The sequence below is a fragment of the Dysidea avara genome, chromosome 13, assembly GCF_963678975.1.
Source record: "Dysidea avara chromosome 13, odDysAvar1.4, whole genome shotgun sequence".
NCBI classification, from domain to species: domain Eukaryota; kingdom Metazoa; phylum Porifera; class Demospongiae; order Dictyoceratida; family Dysideidae; genus Dysidea; species Dysidea avara.
In genome coordinates, this window is record NC_089284.1 from 4,862,692 (window position 1) to 4,880,117 (window position 17,426).

General features: G+C 38.4%; 2 protein-coding genes across 3 annotated transcripts; one reads left to right on the plus strand and one right to left on the minus strand.

Annotated features, from left to right (window-relative positions):
- The first annotated feature begins 1,366 nt into the window (after positions 1–1,366).
- Positions 1,367–2,843, plus strand: LOC136242687 (type-1 angiotensin II receptor-associated protein-like). Its single transcript, XM_066034130.1, has 7 exons — positions 1,367–1,514; positions 1,582–1,616; positions 1,663–1,868; positions 2,340–2,382; positions 2,525–2,552; positions 2,612–2,657; positions 2,707–2,843. Exons 1-7 carry the CDS (start codon positions 1,455–1,457, stop codon positions 2,769–2,771), a joined length of 483 nt encoding a protein of 160 aa, XP_065890202.1. The 5' UTR covers positions 1,367–1,454; the 3' UTR covers positions 2,772–2,843.
- Positions 2,844–8,115: 5,272 nt separating this feature from the next.
- On the minus strand, positions 8,116–17,413 carry LOC136242690 (uncharacterized). Of its 2 annotated transcripts, none has more exons than XM_066034134.1 (15): positions 17,316–17,413; positions 17,072–17,227; positions 16,948–17,022; positions 16,264–16,359; positions 16,057–16,211; positions 11,498–11,643; positions 11,043–11,202; positions 10,326–10,415; positions 10,223–10,268; positions 9,493–9,552; positions 9,295–9,440; positions 8,881–9,011; positions 8,624–8,832; positions 8,445–8,566; positions 8,116–8,402 (listed from the first exon to the last, which is right to left on the minus strand). In XM_066034134.1, the coding sequence occupies exons 1-15, from the start codon at positions 17,346–17,348 to the stop codon at positions 8,312–8,314; spliced, it is 1,716 nt and encodes a 571-aa protein (XP_065890206.1). In that variant the 5' UTR covers positions 17,349–17,413; the 3' UTR covers positions 8,116–8,311. The 2 variants fall into 2 exon arrangements, with proteins under 2 accessions (XP_065890206.1, XP_065890205.1); XM_066034133.1 differs by having other exon boundaries at positions 11,498–11,670.
- Positions 17,414–17,426: the final 13 nt, after the last annotated feature.

The window sequence follows — 17,426 nt, forward strand, 5'->3', positions numbered from 1 at the left end:
AATAACAATTATACCCAATAATAAACACAACAAGACTCAGGAGGTGATTTGATTGATTGATTAATTGGTTTGAAGTCTGGAATTCGGCCAAGGCCGTTCTTCCATTCCAGAGTATACACACATACATATACAAAAACAAAGCAATACACAAAAGCACAACATAACTACACAAGCAAAACACAATTACACACCCTACAATAAATGATCATATAAATTGTTACAGAAGGAAAACAAATTTTGAAATAGATTATTTGGAAGGGAGTTTCACCAGGAAGTTGCTTTTTGACAGGAAAAGGTTGTTGCTATATACTCCTTGCTGAAGCAATGGGACAGCCATTCAAAATATGTGCAGGTCAAATAGAATTATAGTTGACAACTGGAACTGGCTGCATGATCTGAAAATAATTGGGGTTGGAAGAGTATCAGAGGAGGCCCCAAGATGTGATTGGCCAGGATCATAGATGTAGACTAGTGTGATTTCATCATAACCATGATGGTGTTCATAAACTGCATGGTATTTTTCTCATATTAGAACAGATTAATGATCGCTATAGTTATTGTTTCGAAGTCCAAATTTTGTGCAAAGCAGCTGAGGGAGCAACTAAAGATATGTAGCCTCATAGATCATGCGGATAGCCTCCTCCAGTATAAATTTCTGTGATTGGGAAATCTGTGAGGTATGAAATGATAGGGTTTCCAACTCAAAACAGGAAAGTGCTTCTTTTTGTTGTTTCTGGACTGAGATTTTCACACGGACTGAAGGTTAAGATAAAGGATAAAGCAAACAAATTATTGGATTGCTTGTAGCATTGGGTATCAGCATAAGTTTAACTCACAAAAACATGTTATTATGCGGGTATATGTAAATTTGCGAATTGAATAGGGTTCCTAGGAAGGTGCTTCATTTTTGTTGTTTTTACACATATTTACCTTTTAGATAAAGCAAAATTGTTATTGGAACATTTGATAGCAGCTATTGACATAATAATATCCAAAAAGTGGTCACATGACCAAAAATCCCTTCATATAGGATTTCCATTGCAAAATGGGATGATGCCCCAGCTTTTTTCATTGTTTCTGATGATTTTCACACAGACTGACCTTAAGATAAAACAAACAAGTGCTTATGTTTGTCTCTGGAATTGTCTATTTTAGTGTTTTCAATATCAGTGCAGTTTTAACTGTAAACACCCAAAAGTGGTCACATGGCTAACAATCCCATTACAGCTATACAGTATGTGGTATAGCACTGCAAGATGTAGAAGTCTTCATTATGGTAAGAAATACGTTGTGATATAGATCACCCTGAAATGCAGCTATTCAATGTTACTATTTGGTGACGTGACCTCCTGTCAGCGCCCGCCCCTTTGTTTTTAGAGTAAAAGAACGGACGCTGCCAGGCTGAAACCAGTATCACGTGGAGACGCGACAACCTCGACAGCAACTCGGATAACATGGCCCAGATATCGTTGCCAAACATACCCAACGTACCCAATATACCCGTACCTTTTTCGGTGAGAATTGACGTGTACCATATTGGCCATGCGGTGTTATAAATGTTTTGTCTATGGTTTTGTTTAGGTTGTTATATTGGTGCATTTCTTCTTTGCATCCCAGTAAGTGAATTGTTTGAGTGGTTACATTATTTATGTTATTGTACAGTGTTCAGCTATCAGATCTGTTCTATCAGTGGATGCCTAGTTACCTATTCACTCACCTCGTAGTGATATTGATTGCTTTGTGGGTGGCATACCAGAAGAAAGGTTATGAGCCGATAATAGCCTACATCATAGCAGTCGCCATTAGTATGTTGAATGACATCATCATGTTGGGACTGTACTTTGAAGACACACAAGATGCTACTGATGGTAAGTACCATAGCTTTGAGTTAGTCCTACTACAGTGGCGGATCTAGAAATTTTCAGAGGGGGTTTCAGGTTGAGGAAGTTTTCAATAATTGTCAGGGGCAGATCCAGACTTTTTAAAAGGGGAGTCCACTCTGGAATTGCAACTTCAACAGTTCAGCCTAGCTTTAAGTCTAAGACCAAAAAAATAGGTAACTAGCCTACCTGCTGTTGAATGCTGTAATGGTGATTTCAAAGGCAAAAGTATGAAGTTTGGCCAGTAGAAAAAGTCCTAATATAATACACTGTATAACTCTTGGTGATTTTATCACCCACGTGAATCAAATAGATTAGGGGCACACACTATTTTCAGAGGGTTTTCAGTTGAAACCATTGCAACCCCCCTGTATCCGCCACTGTACTAAGCATTTGTTTCTTTTTGTGTAGTATTTTTATACGCACGCACGTATGTGTGATGGTTTGTTTTGTGTACAGATCAGGAACACAAAATTCGTGACACTTGGCGTTATTCTGCAGCGTATCCTTGCAGTTGTGGTGCATTAAATTAAAAGAGGAAATATAATAAGTAGCTCATATGAGCTTTTTGGGTATACCACTGGAAATGTTTTGTCTCAATATTTTAGTTTTACCACATTAAAATGTCCTTATCTTTCTCTCAGAGCAGTGATTATCCACTTGCTAGCTAAGGTGGGTGTAGCAATACAAGGTGATATCATTGTGTATTATGTAATGTAATCCCACTACAGCCGCTGTGCATTCTGTATGCACTGTTTGCAGCCTTCATGAGATATAGTGAGTGTACTCCTGTTGGTCTTCCAGTAGTGTATTGTTGTATACACAGATGCAGGACGTGAAGGCAATCCTGATGACTATCACAGGCCTGAAGAGTCTGACGATCAACAATAAACAAATTGTTTTTACAACTGTGCAGACATTTTTTTAGGTTGTATATACCTTGCAATCCGGAAGATCAACTTATGCAATTCAATCCCATAACCATTGTGGGATGTATCACATTGCTGGATCAAAATGGTGGAGCGATTGTTGTCTTCACAGATTAGTAACTCGTGAGAAGTTAATTGTTTTAAAATTTTGTGTTCCACACCCTTTAAAGGATCAGATGAAACTTGCTAATTAGCCAGATCTTATCTAGATAAAAAGTACACACAGTAATAAGCAAGTGATTGGCTGGAGCATGGGGCTGCTTACTTTGGAAAAAACATTTTGAATTCAAGCTATTACCATCCAACACAAGAGAAGATAAGATCTGTGATACAGTCTGGAAAAGACCTGAGATTTCTCACCATCTGGGTGACAAGCATCCATTTTTTGTGCTTCATTATAAGCAAGGGCTCATATTATTAACTTTATATTATGAACTCTTGTTTTCAGACATGATGGAATTTTAGAAGCAGTTGTAAAGCATGAGAGGAGAAGTCAAATTTGGACAGTTTAGCTGCCTTCAATGGTGTCGAGCTTTGGACGACACATGGATGATGTTGTAGATGAAATAACAATTAGCAACCAAACATTTGGTGACATCTTTTGCCATCGTTCTAGTAATGATGTCCACTGTGGCTGCAGAAGCACTGGAAATAGTCAGAAAGCATTATGTAGTTTTTAACACTGCAGAACACTTTAGAGAAGTCTCAGATTCTTTCCAAAATGACAGCATAGACAAACTATGCATCCAACCTTATCACAACACTGAGGAAAAGTTGGCTTCTCTTGTCTTGCATGGTAGGGCAGCTTGAATTCAAAAATTCATGTTTCGTTTCTCAATTTTTCAAAGAAAGCAACCCTGTGCCCAAGCACCCAGCCAATCATTTGCTTATTGCTGTGTCTACAACAAGATAAGGTCTGGCTAAGTAGCAAGTTTCATCTGATCATTTGTGTGGTGGACGAAATTTTAAATATAGATTTTATGATTCGTGAATTTGATATTTGTGTAAAGACAATAATTGTGTCTCCCCGGTCTCATGGTGGATCTAGCAACGGATACTATGATGAACATCCCACAATGGTAGGGGGATTGATTTCTAAAAGCTGATTTGGATTGTGGACCCTAATGTACCACAAAAGTGAACTATTACTTTTTAATTGTAGTAAGTCAGGCTGTGATGTATGCATAATACTTGTACCTGAACTTGTTGTTTAGTGGTGAAAGTTTGGCTAATCAACTTGTCAAATAAATTTTGGTTATCATGCAGCTATTTTGATTTTTCAATAAAACACAATGATTGAAAATTAAGTTAGATGCAGTATTGTCAGTTTAGTGCAGTGGTGCACCTAGGGGTGGGCTGGGCCTTGCCAAGAACACCAGCAAATGACACTTTCAGTAATTACATGTCCCCCACCACTTTGAATTTACCTTTCTCTGCCATTGTCCCTTGCCCAACTTTCAATAGAACTTGGTTAATAGTATAGTTTAATTTCAGACCTCCCAAATTTTGCACTATTCCAAAATGAAAGTGGTTACCCTCACATTGGTTTGGGTGATTGGTCACCCACCATGGGCCATTCAGCACAGTACATATCAGTTGTATTATGTACTTTCATGATTTGCCTGATGTGTACAGCCACGGCCTCAGGCCTGCAACCCTCAAGCTTGGATTTACATATCAAGAAAATCACTCGGATCCATGATACAACTAATACATATTTGTATGTTGCAATCATGTGATTTAGCTATGAAGTGACAGTATGATTCTTACCATCATGATATTTCTTCTCTACTAAGTAGTCGACTACCAACTAATGTTGCATTTAAAGTATCGCGGCAGTCTAGAAAACTAAACCATTGATTTACTTTGTCAGTGATATGAAATAGCTTTTCTACATGTCCCAGACACTCTAGATACTGATCAAGTTGTAATTGGTGCCTGGAAGCAACCCTGTGCCCTACCAAACTAGTACGACATCCTAAAGCTGTCTACAAGTTGTATCACCTGACTGTCTTATTAGAGTATATAGCTATATATGACTGCTCTAATAGAGTATTTTGATATTTACAAATGATATCTTTAAAATAATTGATAAATGTGTGAATTTGTAACGCACAAACTACATCCAACATATCACATGGACCACAAAGGGGAAGTTACTTAAAGTTCATTCAACAGAATAGATGAGTGTTATAAATTCAGCCTTACCGTAGCTATGAAACAATTTACCTGATCATAGATCATATGTACCTCTGGTATCCAGAGGATGACCTGATTGGCACAATCTCTCGACATTTTTGAAGTGTTACTGGCATGCACAGTGTAGCATAAAGTGACTGTTGTAGTAAACTGTTTGACTGATCCACTCAATCATAAAATTCTTTGATTTGACAGGGACAGGAGGACTTTAGCCTGTCCCTCTAATGGGTGATCATCATACATTATAACTAACTACAGTGAAATCTGTGCTGGCCCAAAAGGTGGCTGCTATGCTGGAGTGATTATCTGAGTAAGGAGTCCATTTGCTCCCTCTGCACCCAGGATCTGTTGCTTGCTGATCACAAATAATTATGCGATCCTTATTTTCTTTTTTCATATTTGATATGTCAGATGAATGGATATGTAATGACTGTATATACGGTCAGCTACAAAAGTGTGCAGTGTTTGCCTCTTCCTCCCCCTTTCATAGATCCCCAGACTAAGTAACAAAATGAAACATCTTATAAGACACAACTTCAGATTCAATTCAATTGCCTTTACATGGCAAGATCATAATTATTGTGAAGATGCTGACTTGTGGAAAGCAACAACTTGGTCAGCTACACTGATGTCATAACCTTTTAAATTCTCATGAGTTTATTCATCCTTTACAAGTCATGAGTGAGACCAACAATTGAATATGGATATGTTTTGTATTCTGGTGCAGCACCATCCCATTTACATTGTCTCATTGCTTTACAGACATGTGTTGAACATATGAGCTCCTCTAAATTTCCATCCTTATACAACCATAGAAATGCTTCAATAATGGGCCTTGTTTGTCAGCTGTTAGCTGGCGAAGGACGATGACCTTTTGTCTTAAATTTGTCACCACTACCACAAGAAGATCACAGAGACTTCATGATTATGGTCCTGCTAACCATTTAAGATTTCAGAACTCTTGTGATTTTAGATCCTTAGATTGTTTCACACATAGCTGGCAGGTTACAGCTGTATTACTTTGGAATCAACTTCCTGCAGAGTTATTATTACGTGGAGAGAGGAATGGGTGGAGAACTATACTTGAAGATGTACAAAGACTTTTAAATAATAATGACTATATGCCTGTATGTATTTAGTTGCTGAGTATGAGGTTCACCGCAAAAAAAAAAAATCTGGCACATCTTAGAGTGGGAAAAGGTTCCTTCTCTTTCCTCCCCCCTCCAGATTTTTAGTACAACACTTTCCATGTAGAAGCTGCACAAAATGGAAGCCACTCCACAAAGATTATATACTGCACTCTAATAGAACATTCAGTTATTCATTATTGATTTTGATGATATTTCCTTGTTTGGCTACACTTACTGGATGGAACCCAGGTTCTACCATACGTAACACATGCTTTAAAATCACACATTAGATAACCATGAAAACTCAATCAGAGTTAGTCTTAAAAACCTTCTCAGATATATACTACTACAATTCAGCAGATTACGCTCAGGGCTCTTGTATTTGGCAGACAACTGTAGGATAATAAAAAATGAGGACCTTCTACAGCAAAACTTGGATAAAATTTCTTTCATTCGTCCAAAATCTGGCAGATACAACTAAACATTGACAAGTGAGTTTTTCTAAAAATAAATATTTTATAACATTGCTACAGATCAAAAAGGACTAAAGCCGAAGACAACAATTTATGTATAACATTTATGCGTCTCCCACTAGTTGTGTTTGGAACCCTCACTAACAACATCTTATAAGGTTCAATGATGTGCTGCAAGATGGGTCACATCAACATACATTCCAATGAGTAACGTAACAACCTTAGTAGATCAACTATACTGGCAGAGTCTGCAGCACAGAAGTCCTTTGAGCTAGTTATACATGATATTAATACAGTCTACCTCTACTGAGTTCACTCCAACAGTTTACCGAACTAGGTGATTCCATCAAGATACGTTACCCCTACTGGGTCCTACAATCAATTAGCACAGCTACTTACCAGTAAAGTTTCTTTCCCTTCACCATTAACCAGTGGAACAACCTCCCCAACTGTAATCAAAAATGAAACTTAACACCTCCTGGATACCTTGTACTCTGTAATCAACTACAGGCTCTCACTATACCAATCCAATCACGACAAAATAGCTTGTTTCCTTTTCCCTCTACTAGAAATCCTAGCAGAATAGCAATTCAGGTCTCCTGTGCCATGTGACCAGACCCTTGTCAATAGATTGGAAATCAATTATAGCTAAGCACTGCACTATAAGGGTCTGGAATAATTCTAATTTGTAGCAACACTTCAAAAGTGATGACAGTCAAAAGACAGTCCACTAAGCAAGCATATCATTATGTGCTTGCTTAGTGGACTCCATTGTTGGTAAAGGGACAAAGGTATCCCTTCCAGATACAAGCATAATGGGTAAGTTGTTCTGGCAAATTCAGGAAAGATGCTGGCCAACTCCCTCTATGCTGAAATGAATAGTATGCATGAAGTCAGTCAGTCAGTAAGTCAAGTCATTAGGTCTAAGTCCTTGAAATTAGGTTAGGTAATCCTAAGGCTGCAGCACATGTTGCTGTCAGACCTTCAGTGCTGGTCACTGTAAAGTGCTAATAATAATAAAATATTTGCTCGTTAACATATTCATTAAACAGACAATTACACATTTTATCTTGAAAAGCTTCTGAAAACTGAAAGCTGTCATTTTAATTCATCATCCTCACATGGCAATATTGGATCATAACAATAATGCTATCAAGAGTACTACTCGATACTATCAACAGACACTGCTTACTGAGCAGGTCAAGTGTCTCAGAGATTCATGACAATGTTCTGAAATCGCAATTGAATCCTGTTAATTTACTGTAATCCAAAACCCCTTGCATGAAACCACCCAAACAGAAACAGATAGGGAGGAAATAATTATGACGATGAAGTAATTCATAATGCTGAGGGTCGGCTCATTAGAAAGTTCTCTTAGAACGGAATCAAGCCAACCATACATGTGCAGGATACAAACTAGCTCTGTGTGTTTTCTTTTACACCAGACCGTCCATTAAAGCTGGTTGTTACCAAGACCATATATGGAGTATCCCTTATTCATGAGTTTAGTTTGTAGTGGTGGAACTATATACACATAATATTATTTATTATATTGTTTACAGTGTTTACTACCTGTAGTTAATATTTACAATTTACTACTTAATTAACTGTCCCATTATAAGAAATTAACTGATGAATTCAGTGGCCAGCAGATGCCATTCTTGAAATTCTGAAAATTAAGTGATCGGTTTGCCAGTCTATCACCATGGTAACAAATCAGCCACAGTGGTCCCAGGTAATGATGTAATTTTCCTCCTTAGCTGAGACACACCCATCTCCTCAAGACGTGACCTAATACATTACATCATAACTTATGACATCATCAGAGATTACCTGATGGGTTGGTATAGTGACATGTTCCTCATTATCCCACTAATGACGTCCACCTCTCCAGCATCTACTAGTGCTGTCATTGCTGGGATCAGGTGATCCTGTGAAGCTAACAGCCTTACCCCCTAAATTGCAAACACGTAAACAACTTGCTTGTTTTGTGTTGTGCTTGTTCGCAGTACCTCTTCACTGTTGGCATAGTAACTGAGTATTTTGCCAACAAGTTGAGCAATTCCTTCATCCATTGTATCACTTGTTGCAATAGAGATCAGGTGATCCAGTAATAATGGCTGCAACACTTGGCCACTGTGAATAGCCAGCAACTCCATCGTCTGCAGGCCAGACCGTTGCACCTCTCCACCCATGGCCAGTAGTGACGACAATACCATGACTACATGCCGGGACATATCACATGTTTCAACTAGGGGGAATGGCTTACCAATGTCATGATGTTCAATGATGTAATGCCTGACATCACCATCAAGTGACAAGTCTAGTAGCACTCCAGATAGAATTTTAGCCACGTCAAACGAACAACCATGAATTATGGGATAAATTACATCATTCAGTCTGTAAAGGGGAGGGGCTGATCATGTGACACATTTTAATGTAACTATATAGCACTACAAGTGTCAGGTCATTTTTTTGTATGTGAAATTCTTAAAGAGAACAGTGTATTTTATCATAAGAGAAGATCTCAGTCTGTCTCCTTCACAAAAATTTGCAATATCTGCTACAGTGAAACCTACCTGTACAATCTAAAATACACCTCTATAATCTTCTAACACTGTTTACTGTGATATCGGATAACAGAAGTTCCAGTGCATACAATATGTGACAACCACAAACATACCCATTATTATTGATCAGTGTCATCTTGTGTTCATCACGAGATATGATGAACGAGAGAGCACATGATGCCTCATGGACTACATGTTCTCGTGAGCTGTGTAGCAACGCCCCCAGGGTTAGCAGCCCACCCTCGCTGATGAATTCGTCCTATACCACCAGAAGGTGTCGTGTTTATATGTGTCACGATAACATTGTGTACCTGTATGGCTTCTACTGTCAGCAGCTCAGCCAGTGCTTCTGCTGCATAATCTTTGGTCTCCTAGCAACAACACATATTGGGACCAAAACATGGCATGGTGCCCTCATTACTGAGGTCATAAAGTACATCTTACACAATTAATTGTGTTTGGGACCTTCGTATACTCACTAAACAAGTGGATACTGAGCAAAAAGGTTTTGATATACTATATAGACGGGTTGCCTATTTAGGGCGTGTCCCTTGTGTAACGCGAGCAAACGCGACTTTCCGTTTTACACATGATTACAATGTTGGTCAAGAAGTCAACAAAAAACCCATTTTTACAATAGTTAGACTAACGTTTTTGATTCTTCAAAGGTACAAGGTGAGTTAAAATCATCCAGTCTATCATTCTAAGTAGTAGCAAAGTCTTACAAAGAATGTTTTCAGCGAGTTTTATTGCTTTCCAAAAACCCGAGATTGAGAGAAAATCATCTTCTTGTTCAGCCTTCACCTTACACGCTGGATATGTTATAGCTCGAACCTTTCTCTATAACATACTTTCTGTTCTGAAGGCTGGCTAACTCCTGCTTGCTAAAATTAACTGAAACAATCATTTTCTCCATTAGCCGTAATACATTTTTGACTTAGCGAACTCGGAAAGTATGTGGAAAATTTACGGTAAAACGACCACACCTTAAAAAGGCAATCCGTCTATAGGCATTAATAAGAAAACAACAACTTACTGTACCTCATTCTCTTGGCCACTGGTCAGCAATGTCTGCAGCACTTGTAATCTACAGGGGAATCCCCTTCATGAATAGCAGTGACATAATGTAGCACGTTCCACTCACCCTCCCTCTTGCACAATATGGAATTTGTTGTCATCATCCGTCAGTGCCAGATTGATCAGCTCAAATGCAGCATTGTGACGCTCCCGACCACTACAGTGGCAACCACAAAACAACTTATAACAGTCAGTTTCCTGCTGTCGTAATATTGCCGGCTTATACGTACACATGTGAGAATTTATAAACCATGTAATCACTTCCAGTGACTGCCTTAACACACCTCAATCTACTTATCAGTCACCACAATACTGCATACATGTGAGAAGGTGAATGGCTGCTACTCATATTTTAAATCCACACAAGCACAAATACACGAGCAAAGGTAACAATGAGGAAACATAAGATATCAATTAACGTGGAGTCCTGAGCTCTGCAACTCAGCCAGGCAACACTTCAAGGGCTGCATTATATGCATGACATTACATTGTCATCACTATGGAATGCAATATACTGGAAATATGATATCAATTTCTGTACTCAAGGAATGCCAACAATCCTAACAACTTTTGATATACTATACATACATAGAAAGATACTATTTAAAGCCACGTAGGCATGTACTAAATTGGGTATCCATTTAATGGACTGTTAATGTTTAGCCTGTAAATAACTACAAGAATAGATCACAAGAGACAGTCCATAATAGTATGCTAAGGCCTAGTAACAAGTTGCTGTTACAACTGCATGAAAATATATTGCAATTCTCAATTCAGGACTAACTTGCCATGTAGTGCAGAGTAGAGCACTTTATTGATGTCCCGGGTCTCCACTAGACACCTCTCTACCAACTGGCCAGCTTCAAACTGGAAATTGGTGTACAGTAAGACACACACAACAGCAGTGACTGTACACAGAACCATCTGCACTGGCAGGAACACAACTATGGAGAGAGATTAAGTTATCAATGGTCAGTACATTAAATGCTCTTAAACAAAAGACACTTTAAGACCAAGACTTTTTTGTGGAAATAAGGAGCTAACTTGTTGGGACCAAACCCACTTTTTCCTACCTTGGAACATTTTTTCTAATAAAAAATTCAACCACGACCAGCAAAAAAGTCAGAGACCACAGTGAAACCTCTCTTAAATTTAGGGGAATACATCTTGACCAAATGACTAAAGAAAAACAAATCTAGTCTGGATGGTGAGACAGTAGCATTATAGCTGTGGCCTTACCAGCAAACCACACTCGGTAGCTACAGTGCAGTACTCCATGCTCATTATAATATGGTGATCCCTCATCACACTCCGGGATTAGTATCCTGATGATGGCTATCAGGAACATGGCCAGGTCTCCAATAGCAACCACCGCCAACAGAAAGCTGTAAGTGAGCATGAAGCGTTTATCCCTAAAAACCACAAGTCAATGTGACATACAGTACTATATGTATATGTGGGGTGTGTGGAAATTAGCTATTCTAATTCATTTAGTGCTTTTTCAGAGTAAAGATAATACTTCCACTAATGCACATTCCAGCAGTGTTGGGGGTAACACGTTATGTAATATTATTACTTTTGTGGTAACTAAGTAGTATAACGGAAATACGCTATAAAAACAGGTAATTTAACTCAAGTTACTTTACTTACAAATGTAACCTGTTACCTAAGTAATATTATTACTACAAGTAACGAAGTTACTAATTTCGTTAGTGATCCACTGAGTAACGCTTAGCTACAACGAAGTAATGAAGTCTACTGAATGAAGCTTGTTCACCAGCTTCTTACTTATGACCAAGATTTGCACATTGTCCTCATGACACAATCATGTCACGTGACAAGGTGGTAGTTTCACATGTGACAGCTTACGGCTGTGGACACAAAGTAATATAATATATTATTATAGTTACTTTATTTTATGGGTAATATGTAACTGTAACTAAATAGTTCAGTTGCAAGTAATATGTAGCTAGTTACTTTTAAATAGTAACTGTCCCAACACTGCATTTCAGACCAATTTTTTATTTCATATATAGCAGATTTTCTTTTGAGAGTAAAAGTTTTCATGAATTATCACAGTCCAAAATGGAAATGTTTAACCTAATTTTCAAAGGGGGGGATTTCGTATATTGGACGAAGTCAGATGTATCAGGTGACACTCATTATCTTCTTTCTTTCACATGTCACCATTTTGATAAAGCTGTTGTGATAAATGTATTGAGTAAACATTTCGATGGAAACTTTTTCATGAATAGCTGTCAAACATGAAAAATCCCCCCTTTCACCGCTATACTATGAATATCTTAGCCCACAACACAAGTAGAAGGAAAAAAATATTGTTGGATTAAGGATAAGTAGTGATACAAGAGAGGTTGTCTATACCTGCAGATATACATTTAATCCCCACACTTTAGTCTATAACCATGACTGAATTAGGGATTAAATGTCCATTAGTATATATTATTCAGGAGCTTATAAGCGCCAAAGCTTATAAGCTCCTGGTATATTGTACAGACAACTTATCTTATTTCACTACTCCCAAAAGCTAAGTAGCTATTAGACTTTGTTTTCAACTATGTTCTGACCATTACATGGTGTTACAAACAAAGAACAGTATGAGAAGCTTCTCTGCAATCAACCCAGTTGCTATGGAAAATATTGGCAATAAGCATGACAAGCTGTATCATGCTACAAAGGGAAGTCCATGATCCGTGTATTGTACATATTGCGGTTGGCAAAAAGGCATGTCTTGGGATGAAGCAATATCGAACAGTGAAGAAATCAAGCCCATAGCCTTATCCATTGCCAAGATATGCTTGGCTGGAGGTATCAGTTAGTCAGTCAGTATAAATTTTTTTAATTACAAAACTTAAAACTATGAAAATATGTTTAGAGTCGCTCTGAAGATGTTTATATATATATGCTTGGCTGCGCCTGACCAATACTGCAGCGCGGTTGTAAAGGAAAAGTAAAGCTGTTTTGTGATAGTGTTGGGCAAGAAAGTCCAAACCACCATATACAATACTACCATACTGTATGAGTACAGTAGTACTGTATAGTAGGGATCAGGAAGGTTTGGGCTTTTCTGGCCAAAAATATTGCCTTCCCTTCATGGTAGCTTGACAATATTGCCATATTATATTGGTTATGTATATAATCAAGCCCAAAAAATGCTTGCAGAGTGACAAGTTTCTGTGGAATTTTAATTTATTTTTATCTAACTGAATTTTCTGCCTGACAGACTGGCTAACTGATGCTTACAGCCAATCATAACACTATGAGTAAGGCTACAGACTTAATTTCTTTGCTGTTTTACATCGCTTTGGTCCAAGACGTGTCTTTCTGCAAACCACAGGAGCTGCAATACATGCATCATGGACTTACCTTTGTCCTTTTGTGTTCCATTTCTCCACTACAGCATAGGTGTTGATTTGTAGATAGTGAATTATGGCTTCTACAGTACCTACCGAATCACACTTCGAATTATGAGAATTGTCGGTAAAATTTCTGCAGAGAGTACACACTTGTCCTATGGGACCCATCAATGCAGTCATAAGACAAAGTGGCCAACAAACCAATACCTGGTAACAGTAATTTATAATTGGCATATATACACTATGAGTTTCATCACAGCAAAAGGTAGGAATACACCAAATATTCTTGAGGCATAAAAGCATGAAGTATATTGCCAGAATTATAGGCACAGTTTTTGGCATTTAAATTAGGTACAGGTGTACTTAGAAGCAGAAACATATGTAACGATACCTCGACTGTCTGCTCAGCTGGCCCAAGGAATATTGTGTTGGTTTTACCAGTTTGGTCCTAGGTGTGTAAACCAGTAGTATAGCTGCAGGTGTAGATGACCTCCTGGTTTCATTTCTACTCAAATATAATTTTCCTTGTACTTGGTTTGTTTACATTTTTATAATATGATTTTTATGACTGGTGAACCAACGCATACCACATCAAAGGAAAGAATGGCACCAGCCAGACACATTATTAAAAAATCAACTGACTATCAATTACTGAAAACGAGGTGGCCATTTTTTTTATGATTATGATGTGATTTGGGTTGAGGCTTAGAAGTCTGTACACCCATTCAATTACATACATAAATAAATTTTGCTTCGTTTTCATCAATTCCACCTGATACACAGCATTACAAATGAAGTACAGTACAAAAAGTGCTTCTGCAATTATCAGTTACTACAAAATTGCAATTAAATGTACACTCTAACTATCAATTACTGAGATGTGTATAGCACTTCGTTCTCTACTCAATATACAGTGTTACAAACGAAGAACAGTACGATACATGCCACTGTAATCAACGAACAGTGAAACCTCACTTTGTGGCCAGGTCCAGAAGATCCAGATGTACCTTCCATTGATTTAATTTTTTTTGGTAATAGGAGCCACCCATAAGCAATTCTAAGCCCCCCCCTCCGCTGAAAAATAAGTCTTGGGGGAAAGTTGCAGTATGGATTGGCATTGAGCTATAGTCATGCTCAGCTGTGCCCCCCCTGTAGGTCAGGCCTAGAACTGCCACTGGGGCCACCTCATCAATAAGGTTAGTGCTGCAACTGCTGACTGTCAGTGTGACCATTTAACTCTGCTATTTATGACTGGTAGCTATAATGGCATGGCCACAGAGTCTAAAGCAACTGGCTGAGAAAAGAATAGAGCTAAAAGAAAAAGAACAGGAAGACAAGAGATACAAAAAGAAGCAATAACAGCAGAAGAAAAGGCTAAAAGGAAAGTTTTAGCTATCAAGACAAAAATGTGAGACTATTCTTTTGGAGTGCTCTCAAGAGATGGTACGAAAATACCACTAATTAGCTCCATATGCATACATATACATTTAGACAACTGGGCTTGATTTTTCAAAAGCATCAGCTGAAGTGTCCCAAAGGTAAAGATAATGATAGAGCCTCTGTAGAGAGCCAGGTGAAGAATGATGGCTTGAATGCCCCCAATCAAGTAGAGCATATTCTCTAACGCAACGACAGCCCCAAGTGTCATGTATTAAAAAACAACTACCACCTGTTGCAAGTAACTAAGGGAGAAACAGTTGAGAGAAGAAAACCAGAGGTATTGCAAGTTGGTAGACTACTCATTCATGATACCCCAAATAACTAGTAACCAGCACTTCCTGTGACAGTAAAAAGACTGTCATGTGCATATAGACAAAATCATGTAGGAGGAAAGCTGATGCTACAGTGGCACAGTTGGGTCATAGCCACAAGAATGTATTAATAATAATTAGTAGTAGCAAACCAGGTGGCAAAATATCAAATCCTCCAATTGTGGACTCCAACAGCTGGCGTGGCAACTTCACCAGCACACGACAGAGTAAGGGGCACAGAAACTGATTATATACAGTGACATTAAAATGGAGGAGGGTAGCCATGGAGGATATGATGTTATGGAGGAGTCTGTGGTGTCTGCTGTGTCACCCCCTCATACTTAAATGGAGAAGTAAATAGCATTATCTGACAAAATGGCAAGAAGAATCTGTCACATTTTCCAGCTGCAGAAAGAAGTTTTAAGTCACCGTGACTCATCCATTAAAGCAGGTAGAAACAACAAAGGAACAAAACATGATGATTAGATTTGGCCTACCAGAAAATCCACTACCACTACAGTATACACTTGGGGAAATGTTTGGGAATGGCAAACATCACACACTCAACATTAGAAATGCACAGTACAGATACACACAGGTGCAACTAAAAAAGCTAAAATAATATTTGCAGTACTGCAACAACACTACAGACAAGTACAAACCAATACAGTACCCCGTGCTCATCTTCCCAACAGATCCTCCCACATGAAGGTAGACTGGAGTGAAGTACTTCGCAGTAAGTGTCAAGAGTCCCATCCACAGGCCTGACCACCAGAATGCTGTCACAAAGTTCCCAATCACGCACAACAGATGGAGCCATATCAATACCTGCAGTATACTTTTATACATCTTAGCCAAGAAGATGAGACCAAGTACGCACCTTTAGGAAGTTCAGCAAGGATACGCGGTGGTGAAACTTCACCTTCTCCTTGTCAAGAGCTACAAATATATCATCTTGCTTGTTTGGGTTCACTGGCTATAAAAATGCATTGTAATTATCAGTACTGCAAGCTGATTGGCTGTTCCATTGATCATACAAAGAATACAGAACCCCGTAAAAAGAATACCCTGCAATGTGGATGCCTTGATACTCAGGACATGTGTGGCATGGACATTTTTGTAGTGTGTTTTAGACCAGAACATTTTATTATGGTCTCAAGGTGCCACAGAGGAGTTACACTTAACATCAACAGATCTTTTTCTCAATATAGGCCCCCACATATATACACTACTGCCTGTAGCCATATATCTACATGTTTAATGATGAAGTAGTTTTGTTGTTATCTTTCCTATTGGCCAACATCAGATTATATAGCACAAATCATTGAAGTTCCATAGTTATCTTATAATACTTCATCTTATAACATAGGCCGTACCAAGAGCACATAGGCCCTGCAATAGCACATAAAAATGCTTTCAACTACAAATGAGGATGTCATCTATGATTGTATGGGTACATCAAACCAAGTCTTTTAAATAAATGTGCTTCAATTAACGAGTGGTTCTATAATGGAAAACTACACATATGACCCATCTGACAATCAACTGGTATTAAAGTACTTACATTTGCCATGTCTAACTGGGAAGAATGGTAGAGGGGGATCATCTTGACAACTGACATGTCATCAACACCATAGTCCTAGTAACACACTTGTTAACAACACGACACTTTGTGTCACTCAAATCACTTGTAACGACAAAGCATCCTTCATGAACTCTCCACGATATTTTAGCCTGAAGAAGTGGTCTGTCTTGTGGGTGACTTCACTGAGGATGTGCAGCAGTAATGCTTTAGCACGTGCTACACTATCACTACGACTACACACCAGTACCATGGTCCTCCCCTATATGTGACCATACCAAGGTTAGTATACTCACCGTATACTTGTCACCATGCAACACACGCACACCAAGTATGAACACAGACATTACCGGATATAACTTTGACTCGACGTAAAATAGCATTTTGATCAAAGCATCACTGAGTGCGCTTTACTTAGAATGTAAACAACCAGGAATCACGTGTAAATCAATCCGACTACG